This window comes from Phragmites australis, chromosome 23 (assembly GCF_958298935.1).
Source record: "Phragmites australis chromosome 23, lpPhrAust1.1, whole genome shotgun sequence".
Lineage (NCBI taxonomy): Eukaryota > Viridiplantae > Streptophyta > Magnoliopsida > Poales > Poaceae > Phragmites > Phragmites australis.
Window position 1 is genome coordinate 2760715 of NC_084943.1, and position 12676 is coordinate 2773390.

The window sequence follows — 12676 nt, forward strand, 5'->3', positions numbered from 1 at the left end:
CTGCTCATACCCAGCCACATGTCCTTATCATCGTTTGTCGTCATGCTGTTTAGGATGGATGTCGATGTCTATCTATGAGTGTGCCATTGTAGCACTGGGCTCCAGTCTTGTGCCATTGTAATCCGGGCTTCGGTCATGTGTTGATGAGATTTTAGGCTCCAGTCGCATGATGACTTGATCTGGGGGAGTGTTCGCTCTCTTCTTCCCCGTCTAGTTGCCTTTGAGCTGGTCAGCCCCATGTTGACTGCCATTGAGCTTCGTCGTGGTCTGTTGGCTAACATGCTGGCGCCATATGTGGGGGTCCTGTGTGGTGGGTACTTATGTCTGATGCCCCACCCCTCTGTTGTCGGTTGATCCTAGGCAGATTGATTTTGCTTCTGTTGCTTAATGTGAGGGTGAACTAATGGCGGCGCTTGCCCTGTGCTGCTTATGGCTCATTGATGGATCGATGGGGCTTTCTTTTACTTTGTGGCTGGTAGCCTATGAGGATGTTGTCCCATTCATTGATTTGGTCTTGACTGGTATCCTCTGAGGTGCCGTTGTTAGATGGCCCTGCTCTTGGGTGATTGGGAGTGCTGAGCTGGTCATTGGTTTTATTACCCTTCTATTATCGCTCTCCTTTGGCTAATAGTGATTGGAGATAAGTGTTTGATCATACTTGAGTTGGTTATGATCATTTTGAAGAGCTTGATGTTTGTTGCTACTTTCCTGATATTGAGTTGGCTATGTGGGTGGCTTCCCAAATCATATATGTCATCCCTTCTACTCTGATGTCAAGGATTGCACTATGCTGCTTCCCCTGTTGTTGGTTTTGATACATGTGTTTGTGTCCTGGTGCTGTTGGCTTTGATATGCCCCTGCAGGATGAGGGAGCACTGGTTCTGATATGTGATAATGCCCCTTCTGTTGCAAAACATGATGCTAATGCCTTTGTGGCTTGGTGCATTAGTGATCACCCTTAGCATGTGTGGTTTGTCGCCTTTGTGGCAATAGCCTTTGTGGCTCGTTGCCTTTTGGATGGCCGATGAGGATGAATTTGAGGCCCAAAGGGGTTTGGTGTGGCTAAGCCGATCGCTGGGCTCTCGGATAATGTTGGTTGTAGCAATACGAGACGTCGTGCCCCTAACCTTTCTCTTCTGTCTAACACTATTCTGAGGTTGTTTAGCCAATGATGGCCCAGGATACATAAACAATTCACAAAGCTCATGTGAGACTGTCATCCCGTCTTTTTCTTTATTTCTAACGCGTACCTTGCTCTGTCTGTGTTGAATGTGACTACAGCTTTGCAGACTCGAAGATGACCTCAATAGCACAACCGCCAGTGCAGCTTAATCGGAGGTAGCCCGAGAGACGAGCGTAATTAACTGGAGTCTTTTTGAGGCCACGGGAACTAGGACAAAGCAGTCGCTAAAAGCTTTAGTCAGATAGTGTGTGCGCATGTGTGAAACATGCGTTGCATTCAAGAAACTGTACTTTATGATTTCAATAATGAATTAATAAACTTTAATGTTTCTGCTACATCGTGTCTCCTATCTACATCGAGACTCGAGCGACATCACATCTGAAGAATCAGATTCCGACTGGGAACCCCTTCCCGTCATGCACGAGCTGGCGCACTCCTCCGAAGAGGAAATTTTGCCAAATCTGAAGACTTGCTTCAGCAAGTTCCTGTAACTCGCTGCAAGACTGCAACAGGAGGCCATAGTTGACTCTTGTTTTCCCTTGTATAGGAGATACAAGTCACTTAAAGGGGGTCTTCTTCATATGGCCACCTCGACACCTACAGGAGTATTCCTTCACGTTTACTGCAAGACCAAGATCAGCTACACACAGTGGCCACATGTCCTAGGCCTGACACACATTTGAAGATGAGCGCTAGATGCCTAATAGAGAGTTACTTTGTCACATCCGAGGGTAAGGGACAATATAGTCCCGGGGCTCGCACGTCAGACCCTCTTGAAGCGCGCTCACAATTGCCACACTACTCCCGGCTAGCACCTTCAGCTTTGTTCGGAGACGAAGGAGATCCAGAAGGCCTAAACGTTGCGCCTGTGAATATGGCTAATGAAAATGAAGGCATTCGTGAGGAAACACCCACAAGTGCGGGTATAGCATCGTCTACCATGCCCTAATTGGTACAAGCAGTTAACGCCAACAAGTGCCCTTGCCACATATCGGCTCTCAAGATGAGCATAATAGCGCCCTTGGAAGATAAGTAAGCGAGTTGTTCGCAAGAGTGAACTAGCTTTACAAATTGTGTTGCTACACTTCACGTTAGTAGGCGCACCGCCACTACAACCTAATGTTCTACGGGTCCCTCAGGTTGACCCACAATTTGTCGAGATTGAAGCCGCATCTCAGTTACGCAATCCTCCTCCAATGGGGGCAGGGGCGCGCCTATCCATCAAATGGGTGCCACTCCTCCATACGTCATGGTCGTGTCAGAAAATTCAGTCGCATATGCCGCACCGATCGCGACACTAAGAGATTACCATAGCATTGCAAAAGACGTGATCGATAGAAGAATGCGTCAACTGGCAGTCGAGTAGGCCCCAAGAGCACTAGAGAGCGAGCTCGATAAGCCATTTGAATCGTGGCATGATCGAGTTGCATTCCCTATGGGTTGGCATCCACCGAAGTTTCATTTGTTTGATGGAACCGGCGATGCTACCGAGCACCTCAAGTCGGTGTGTGGAGACACTAAAAACAATCCGTCATTGCTATAACGCCAGTTCTCAGCTTTCTTAACTAGAGCTACTTTCCACTGGTATAGCTGTCTACCTGCTGGTTCGGTGACCAATTGGATCGCCATGAAGAAACTGTTCAAACTACATTTCATCACCATGATGAAGGATATCTCTATTCTAGAGTTGTCCCAGATTAATCAAAGATGGGATGAGAAGATTGAATACTACTTCATCCACTTTAGGAACAATTATGTTCACCTCGCAAGAGAGATGCATCTAGAAAATGCCATGCAAATATGCATTCACGGCACGTTACAACATTGGCTGGTCAACGTATCAAGACACGACCCTAAGACATTCAGTTCGTTTGGCAATGTCATCGCAGCTACCAAGCTTGAGTTTAAGAAAGTGCCACACATCATGGGTATGTACAAGAATGCTGGCTCCATTGATCATACTCGAGGGTTTGGTTCTTCAAGTTAGCCACCCGGGAGTGAGCCAAAGCACTAGTCAAGTTAAATACTACAAGTGTTGTTCCCATCTTCGGCCCAAGAAACGAGCAGCCAAGACCAGTTGGACGACCTAATGTTTGAAAGATCCTAAACAAGCAATAGATCTTCCAATGGTACTTCATCAATAGTCCCTTCGAGCAGATAAAACTCTGACTCACATCTGTGGCCCATCTTGTGAAGCCACGTGCTTGGCAGCAGGCACAATAAAGGCGCCTCCATAAACCCAGACATCAACCTCCCCATGTTCAGGGTAGCAGGTGTAATTTGAGTCGATGAGACTTGCCTCCTTGATGTGTTCTAGAATCCGAGGATGACGAATCCTTACTTTGAAGTATTACTCCTCTGCCAACCCTGGGTCAGTGTTCCTCTGAGACCTCAGGGGCAGTCTATGGAGCTTGACAAAAATCTATGGTTCCCAACATCGCCCGTCATGTGTGAAGAGTGGTGGAGTTAGTTTGAGCGGCTTGTAAAGAAAAGTTGCCTCCCTCGTACAAGATGATGACTGGGGGCATGTGTACTTTGCTCCAATTGTGTTATCAAGCTTGTCAGCCGATGTGTTTTCCGGCTGGCTATTGTTCTTTTACTCTTGACTGCCGACGTATTTTCTGGCTAGCCATCTTGCTGTTACTTTTGACCACCAACGTGTTACTCGGTTGGCTGTCATGAGCTGTTAAGCTTTGCCGTCGATGTGTTTCCAACTAGCCATTATATTGTTAAGCTTTGTTGTTGATGTGTTTCCGACTGACCATTATATTATTAAGCTTGGCTACTGATGTGTTTCCAGTAGGCCGTGGGTCCAGTAAGCTTGGCCATCGACGTATTTTTCGACTGACCATCATTCTCTTTTTGCTACCGATGTGTTTCTGATAGGCCATGGTTCTAGTAATCTTGGCCATCAATGTATTTTCCGACTGACCATCGTTCTCTTTTGGCCGCCGACGTGTTTTCTGACTGGCTGTTATGTGCTATTGATCTTTGGCCGCCGATGTGTTTTTCAGCTAGCCATCGTACTTTTACCCTTGGCCGCCGATGTGTTTCCAGCCCGCCATTATGCTATTGAATTTGGCCACGGATGTGTTTCTGGCTCGCCATTATGCAATGAGTTTGGTCGCCGATGTGTTTTCCTGTTGGCCATCGTACTTTTACCCTTGGCAGCTGATGTGTTTCTAGCTTGTCATTATGCTATTGAGTTTGGCTGCCGATGTGTTTTTCTGCTGACCATCGTAATTTTACTCTTGGCCGCCGATGTGTTTTTGGCTCACTGTTATACTAATGAGTTTGGCCACTGATGTGTTTTCTGGCTGGCCATTGTACTTTTACCTTTGGCCACCGATGTGTTTCCAGCTCACCGTTATGCCATTGAGGTTGGTCGCCGATGTGTTTCCAGCTGGTCGTATTCCCAAAAGGTTATCTTTCCATTATGCACATAAATAAAGGGTGTCGATCCACCCAACGGTGATCATGGCCTTTGTACCTGTTGCCGAGTTGTGATTTCAGGGTATGGCTATTTGCAGGACTCACCACCGGAGATGCATGAGGAGCCGTGGCAGTTTTAAGCTATGATAATGAACACACACTGCACAAAAGGCACATGTTCCTCTATCTATGCTTGGGCGTCGAGGTTGACCCATCCTGTCTCTGAAGTGACCAGCCGTTTGTCAATCCTGTACTCCTGCCACCCCATCATAAGTTCACCCGAGGGAGACTATAGGGAAAGAGCAAGAGAGAGCTACCTTCCCGAGATAAATCGTGGGTATGTGTGCAGCTTCTTGCCACCCCGGTGTGATAGAAACAAGGGTTTTGTAACACAAAGTTGCCCGCGAGATGGTAGAATCTCAAAGGCATTCGCAATCCCAAGATCAAGCTCAATTTCAAGCAAATTCAAAGACCCGATGAAAGTCAATCAAAGTTCAAAACACCCAAACAAAGGTGTCACCAAATCAAAGCCCTCCCGACGTTAAGAGAGAAGAACCAATAAATGTGCAAGAGAAGCCACTGTCAATAGGTGGCATGAAGACTGCGAATGCTGGAGAGTGACCATTATCCACCACCCTCGCAAAAAATGAAGGCAACAATGCCACAGCTTGCTTCCTACCTATCTTCGATTCGTGCCACTCACAAATACAGCCTCCATGGAATACAAGATTGTCAACATGCTCTAGCCGAGAAGGTAGTTTTGGGGAACCCTCACCATTTTTAGAAGTACTTTCAAACATGTGTTCTTCACACATGTACACTAAACGTCATACAATTAAGTACAACTATTGCGACTCTTCGTCGTCTTTGGAGAAAGGAGTCTCTTGTGGCCGTATCTTGGAGTCACCTCATAGCTCAGTGACACAAGAAAAACATATATTTCAACATCAAATACATCGAACAGGGTTGTTTGTATGCATTTCCATCTTATTATCAGTTAACCATGTTCTCGTGCCTATTGCAGCTCGTTCTATCTACCTTCGATGAAGCAGACAAGCATGCCAGCTCTACGTTTATAGGTCTGCAAAGTTTCTTTGCTTCACTGGCTGGCACCTCCCAATGTTGCAGTGGAGTACTTAATCATTCTATACCTTCACTGGCTAGCGCCTCCCAAGGTCGCAGTGAAGTCAACCCTTCCTCTTTGACACCTTCACTGGCTGGCACCTCCCAAGGTTATAGTGGAGTCTTTTGTTCATGCTACACCTTCACTGGCTGGCACCTCCCAATGTAGCAGTGGAGTCTTTAATCATTCTGTAGCTTCACTGACTGGCACCTCCCAAGGTAGCAGTGGAGTCTCTCGTACACTCTACACCTTCACTGGCTGGCACCTCCCAAGGTTGCAATGGAGTCTTTTGTTCATGCTACACCTTCCCTGGCTGGCACCTCCCAAGGTCGTAGTGAAGTCAATCGTTCTTATTCGACAACACTGGCGGTACCTCCCAAGGCCACAATGAAGTCAAGAATCGCCATGGAAGTGGTGCTGAGTTTCGCCAAAACTGAGGATTATCGGGAGCAGTGAAGCGTGCTAGTGCGGTTCACGTGGAGCTGTGAAACCCTTCAACCCTATTGGCTGGCACCATGGTTGCTATATGGTCGCAATAGAGTTGATAAAACTTTGCATATCGGACTTTCACTGGCTGGCACCTCCTATGGTCGCAATGGAGTTAATCACTGGATCGCACCTCCCAAGGTCGTAGTGGAGTCAATCAAGCAATTTGTCTTATCGCTACACTGGCTGGCACCCCCCATCGTCGCAGCGGAGTCAAATCCTTTTCAACGATACTCTGCAAGCGCCTCCTAGGATCGCAGCAGAGTTGATTTGTTTCCTTTGAGGAGTGGTGCGTCTTTCCACTACAAGTCAAAGATTATCATCACTGGCTAGCTACGCAAAGTGGATGCAACGAAAAGCTTCGGGGTGATACTCGGGAGCTATTCTATTCCTTCAAGTTGTGCACCAAGTCAAGCCTTGCTCTTTTCCCTCGCGCGAGCTCAACTTGGTGTGGGGGGGGGGGCATTCGTACGACAGTATTTTGTCATTTAGATGCGCAGTTCACGTGCATATACATTAAAAATAAAAAAAGAAAAAAAAAAGAGGAGAGAGAAGCCAGCTAGCCCAACTCCTTTTGGCCAACCCAGCCTAGCTCGCCCTCTCCTTTTCCCCCACCTCCTTATCCTATTCCGCACCTGGCCGAGCTAGCCCTAGCGGGCGCCATCATATTCTTCTTCTCCCCGTCACCATCTCTCCCATGCGTCTTGGCTGTGCTCACCCCATGCCACGTTGCATCACGCCCGGTCCAAAACGCATGTTAACAAATGCTGAAAAATTGTGCCAAGATACAATTCCTTCATCCCGTTCCAACTGCATGTACCACTGTTGGGCGTCGTCCGTTAAGTGGTAAGATGCGAGCCAAACCTTTTCTTCCTCGAGAGTGCACTGACCTTGAAAAAATTGCTCACACCAGTTGAGCCATGGCAATAAATCATATTCGCCGTCGTAGGTCGGGAAGGATAGTTTATGATAGCGAGGAACTCCCCGTTTCTCTTCGCTGTGATCCATGGGAAAGAGGCTGGAATTTCCCTTGTGACTGTCATCCTTGGCCTTGAAGCCTTCACCCATGTTGGGCTACTCGAAGGAGAGGCATCCTTCGAAGTTGTCTCAACAGAGCTTGATGGTGATGAGGTATGTCTTATAGCGGCCATGTCAGTAGAGAGCTGGCGTAGGATGTCCTCAAGAATTTTCTGATCGCTCATGGTAGAAGAGGACAGCGGCTACAGCGTGGAGCAAAAGAAGCAGTGGCGGTAGGTAGATGTTGGCGAAGATGACTGCTGGTGGAGGGCAGCAGTAGGGGGCAGGATCGGTGGTCTCTAATGCCAAGTATTAAGAAATGGGTAACTATGATAACTTGATCGCTCAGTCTTACGAGCTCTGATCTTTACTTGATTATTTTCTTGCTTGCTAATTACATAGTAGGCCTCTCCTTATATAAAGGTCTAAAAGTTCTAACTAGAAAAGCTTATAGATAGAAAATGGCTCTAATAAATCCTGAAATCTAACTATTTCAAAACCCAGAAGAAACTAATTCTTCTAAAATTAAAAAAAATAATTTTTTTCTTCCTTAATTACTTTTCTACGCCCATATCACGTTCGTCTAAAGCTCTTGAGATGACATTTTGGTACGATGAAAGAGAGGCATAAGAATCAGTGCAGTTGCTTCTTCGTAGCTGGAAAGAGGAAACAAGACTGGCATGGGCATAGACTGGCGTAACAGGTATTACATCATGGATAAAAAAAATTTGAATGTATTTTACTGCCATGCATCTCTTCTAAATTTGTCAATTATTGGCGGAGAGGCGGACCTTCATTAGAAAAATGATGTGAACCAAGAAATTTCCTTATGCGTGCCAACCTGGACAAAAGAAGAAGCCTTGACATCCATCTGTTATCCGTGATGACGAACTCTGCACTATATAGGGTCAAGTGGTCAACTGAAGCATGCTTGGACATGGACATCCGAGCATAGCACCAAATTGTTGGGATAAAGTGTGTATTTCTTTCCACACATCCCTCTAACCGAAGTTGTTTTGTTCAAGACCTCTTATTCCTCAGCCCAGCCCTGACGATTGGGTCATTAGATTGGACGGAAACCGAATAACACGGCACTCAAGTCAAGTCTACGGACGAGTTTCTACTCCACTTCGCACACATAATATCAAAACACACTCGAGAGACATCATAAAGCAAAAGCACACCATCAGAACGGAGACATGGATTCTGCAGTTCTTGACTCCAAATCTCCATCTCCTCCTCGCTGTGCACGCTTTTTCCTGTGCAGTCTCTTCATTTTTCTGTCCTCCAACACAGTAACACTCTCATCGGCACAAACCAGCAACAGGACCGAGGATGACCGGCAAGCCCTCCTCTGCTTCAAATCCGGCATCTCGGCCCCTGCCGGTGTCCTCAGATCGTGGCGCAAGGACTCGCTCAATTTCTGCAGGTGGCGAGGGATCACCTGCAGCACAACTCCCCCAATCCGTGTGGTGTCCATGGAATTAAGGTCTGTGAAGCTCAGAGGAAAACTGTCAGGTTGCATGACAGCCCTTACTTCTCTAGTGCGGATGGACCTTTCAAGCAATGGTCTTTCTGGAAGGATTCCTGATAAGATTGGTGCACTTCCGGGACTTCAAACTTTGATGCTTGCTGGCAACAAGCTTGAAGGTAACATCCCTCCATCATTGAGTGTAGCTGCATCTCTTAGCGATGTCAATATTTCAAGCAATAAACTATCAGGGGAGATCCCAGCTAGCATGTTCAGTAACTCATCCAAACTACTCAGGGTCGACCTCCAATTTAATGCTCTTTCTGGGGTACTTCCACATTTCCAAAATATGGCATCCCTGCAGTTTCTTGGCTTCTCTGGAAATTTTCTTTCTGGTAGTATTCCAGCATCTTTAGGAAATATTTCGTCCTTAAGTTCCATCCTGCTAGCACGAAACTTGTTGACAGGATCCATTCCAGAATCTCTGGGTCATATTCCGAACTTGAACATTCTAGATCTAAGCTACAACAGATTGTTGGGGTATGTCCCTGCCATGCTGTACAATGTCTCATCACTCCGATTCTTTAACCTAAGCAACAATAGGCTTGCTGGACAGATACCTTCTGACATCGGCTACTCACTCCCAAATCTTGAATCATTGATCGTGAGTGGCAACACATTCAATGGAGTGGTTCCGGCTTCACTGGCCAACATGTCAATGCTCCAAGTGATTGATCTCTCAAATAATTCACTAAGAGGCTCATTGCCATCTCTAGGATCCTTGAGAAACTTGAAACGACTGCTTCTACGAAGTAACATGCTACAAGCTGAAGACTGGGCATTCCTTACCTCCCTGACAAACTGCAGTCAGTTGTTATGGTTTTTGATGGATGGGAATGTCCTGAATGGAAATCTTCCAAAATCAGTTGGCAATCTTTCCACAAAGCTAGAACGGCTTAACTTCGGAGGTAACAAAATTTCAGGAACCATACCAGCTGAGATAGGGAACCTTGTGAATCTCACTCTGCTTGAAATGGACCAGAACATGCTTTCAGGAATCATTCCTTCAACTATTGGGAATTTAAGAAACTTGTTTGTCCTGAGACTGTCAATGAACAGATTGTCAGGTGAAATCCCATCCACAATTGGCAATCTCCCTCAACTAAACCAGCTTTTCTTGGATGACAATGGTTTGTCTGGTAACATACCGGCAAGTCTAGGGCAGTGCAAAAGGTTGGGTATGTTAAATTTATCAGTTAACAACCTTGATGGATCCATACCAAGTGAAATCCTCAGTATTTCTTCCCTTTCTTTGGGGTTGGACTTGTCAAACAACAACCTTACAGGAAAGATACCACCACAAATTGGAAATCTGATCAATCTTGGCCTATTGAATGTTTCCAACAACAAGTTATCTGGTGAAATACCATCTGCACTTGGCCTGTGTGCTGTTCTGTTAACCCTGCAGATGGAAGGCAACATGCTTAGTGGGACTATTACTGACTCTTTGCGTGGACTGAAGGCCCTACAACAGATAGATCTCTCTGAAAACAACCTATCCGGTCAAATTCCAGAATTCTTCGAGAACTTCACCAACTTATATCATCTTAATCTATCATTCAACAAACTTGAAGGACCAATTCCAACCGGTGGTATCTTCAGTAATTCGAATGCAGTTATGTTGGAAGGCAACACAGCATTATGTCAAATAATTTCCATATTTGCATTGCCGATCTGCCCCAGCACATCCGCAACTAAAAGAAAAATCAATGCACGCCTGCTGCTGATAATAGTCCCACCAGTTACTATTGCTTTAGTATCATGTTTGTTTGTTGTTGCCACTCTTATGAAGGGAAACACAACCCAACCATCTGAAAGCTACAAAGAGACAATGAGGAAGGTGTCATATGGAGACATTCTTAAAGCCACCAATTGGTTCTCTCCAGTCAACAGGATCAGCTCAAGTCATACAGCATCAGTCTACATTGGTCGGTTCGAGTTTGACACAGACCTTGTTGTCATCAAGGAATTTCATCTTGGTGAGCAAGGTTCGCTCAATAGCTTTTTCACCGAGTGCGAAGTGCTAAAACATACCCGCCATCGCAATCTCATTCAAGCAATCACCTTGTGCTCGACAGTAGATTTTGAGAACAATGAATTCAAGGCTATAGTATATGAGTTCATGGCAAATGGTAGCCTGGACATGTGGATACACCCAAGGCTACACCGAGGAAGCCAAAGGAGGGTGTTAAGTTTAGGTCAAAGGATCAGAATTGCTGCAGATGTGGCTTCTGCTCTTGATTATCTGCACAACCAATTGATACCTCCATTGATTCACTGCGATTTGAAGCCTAGCAATGTTCTTTTGGACTACGACATGACCTCGCGCATTGGTGACTTTGGGTCAGCAAAATTTCTCTCTTCAAGTCTTAGTATTAGTACTCCAGAAGACTTGTTTGGTGCCTCAGGAACCATTGGATATATCGCACCTGGTAAGTTGTACACCTCCTTTGGAAAGACTATTTAACTTATAGATTTTTAGTTTACAATAATTTGTGCGCATTTCTCATGTTTTACAGAATATGGGATGGGATGCAAAATGTCAACCAGTGGTGATGTATATGGTTTTGGGGTGCTGCTACTAGAAATGCTCACGGCAAAGCGACCAACTGACACACTATTTGGCAATGACCTCAGCCTTCATAAGTATGTGAACTTAGCATTCCCTGACAAAATAAGTGACATTTTAGATCCCCAAATGCCACATGAGGACGGAGTTTTTGGTAATCTACGCATGCAAAACTATATCATACCATTGGTTGAAATTGGCCTTATGTGCTCCATGGAATCACCAAAAGATAGACCAGGAATGCAAGATGTTTGTGCAAAAATTGATGCCATCCAAGAGGCATTTGTTGAAACCTTTTGATAATGGCAATGTGATAATAAAGATGGAATTGTGGCAGGGGCAATGATCTAATTTAAGCATATCGGAGGAAAGCATCATGCAGACCAGGAGAAAAGCATTATGCACTTCAACAGTTGATGGGCTCCACCAACTACTATACACAATTGCAATGAAGTCTAAGGAAGGATTTAAGGTGAGCGTCCTCTGGCTCAAAAGTCAAAAAAACTGAGCCTGGCCGGACAACCACTTAACTCATCAGACTCTGCTGCATAGATTGGGACATGTAAGAGCATTTTACAATTAAATATTTTCTCAACTAATATTTTTTCTACAAATTAGCCATTCCGAGATTGGGCACATCATAGAATGTCCAATTAATTTGTGCTGTTAAAGAACTGGAGAACTATTATTGGCATGCTTCTACTTAGTTGTGAAAAATGTTCAGTATCGAATCAAAACAGTTCACATTCATGACTGTGCAGTACATCAACATTCAACAGCCACTCCAACGAATTATGGTGCACCCCACATAAAACAGATCTGTTAATAAGTATAATAATAGGCAAAATAATGGTTTTTTTATTAACCAGAGATTTGATTTTGTACCTTGTTTTGCTTCTTCTTTTGGTTTCTCCTTGCTGGCTGCCTTTGAGCAATTTGTATTCCTGCTCAGCATGAAAAAAGCTTAACAGAATCAACAAACGAAAAAGTAATTTTCATTTACCAAAAGAAATCTTAAAGTAGATAATCGGTTTATCCTTTTAACGAAACATGATAGAGGTGCGCGTCCATGAAACAGTGTGTGGTGCACTGCCGTGCCTACCGATAGGAGTAGCGATGGTCGAGCGTCTTCCTACAGGAGGTAACACTTTCAGTTAAAAAATATAATATTCACTTTCAGTTAAACAATTTCTCAATTTAGGGTGATCCAAATATTTAGGCAAACGAAAAAGAAGGGCATACTATGGAGCGCACCTCTCAACATTTCTATCAACTAACTTTCTCTATACCGACTGCACATATCATTTAGAAACAAAAATTGATATATAGTATATC

The 12676-nt window shown here is 45.0% G+C and overlaps 1 protein-coding gene across 1 annotated transcript; it reads left to right on the forward strand.

Moving 5' to 3' along the window:
- Nucleotides 1–8243: 8243 nt before the first annotated feature.
- LOC133906094 (probable LRR receptor-like serine/threonine-protein kinase At3g47570) lies at nucleotides 8244–12104 on the forward strand. Its single transcript, XM_062347878.1, has 2 exons — nucleotides 8244–11204; nucleotides 11292–12104. Exons 1-2 carry the CDS (start codon nucleotides 8441–8443, stop codon nucleotides 11639–11641), a joined length of 3114 nt encoding a protein of 1037 aa, XP_062203862.1. The 5' UTR covers nucleotides 8244–8440; the 3' UTR covers nucleotides 11642–12104.
- Nucleotides 12105–12676: the final 572 nt, after the last annotated feature.

Excerpts from the sequence above, each read along its gene's own strand:
- LOC133906094 (XM_062347878.1), top strand. The coding sequence starts at position 8,441 with ATGGATTCTGCAGTTCTTGACTCCAAATCTCCATCTCCTCCTCGCTGT. Across the intron at positions 11,205-11,291 it reads CATTGGATATATCGCACCTG|AATATGGGATGGGATGCAAA; the intron begins GTAAGTTGTACA and ends CATGTTTTACAG.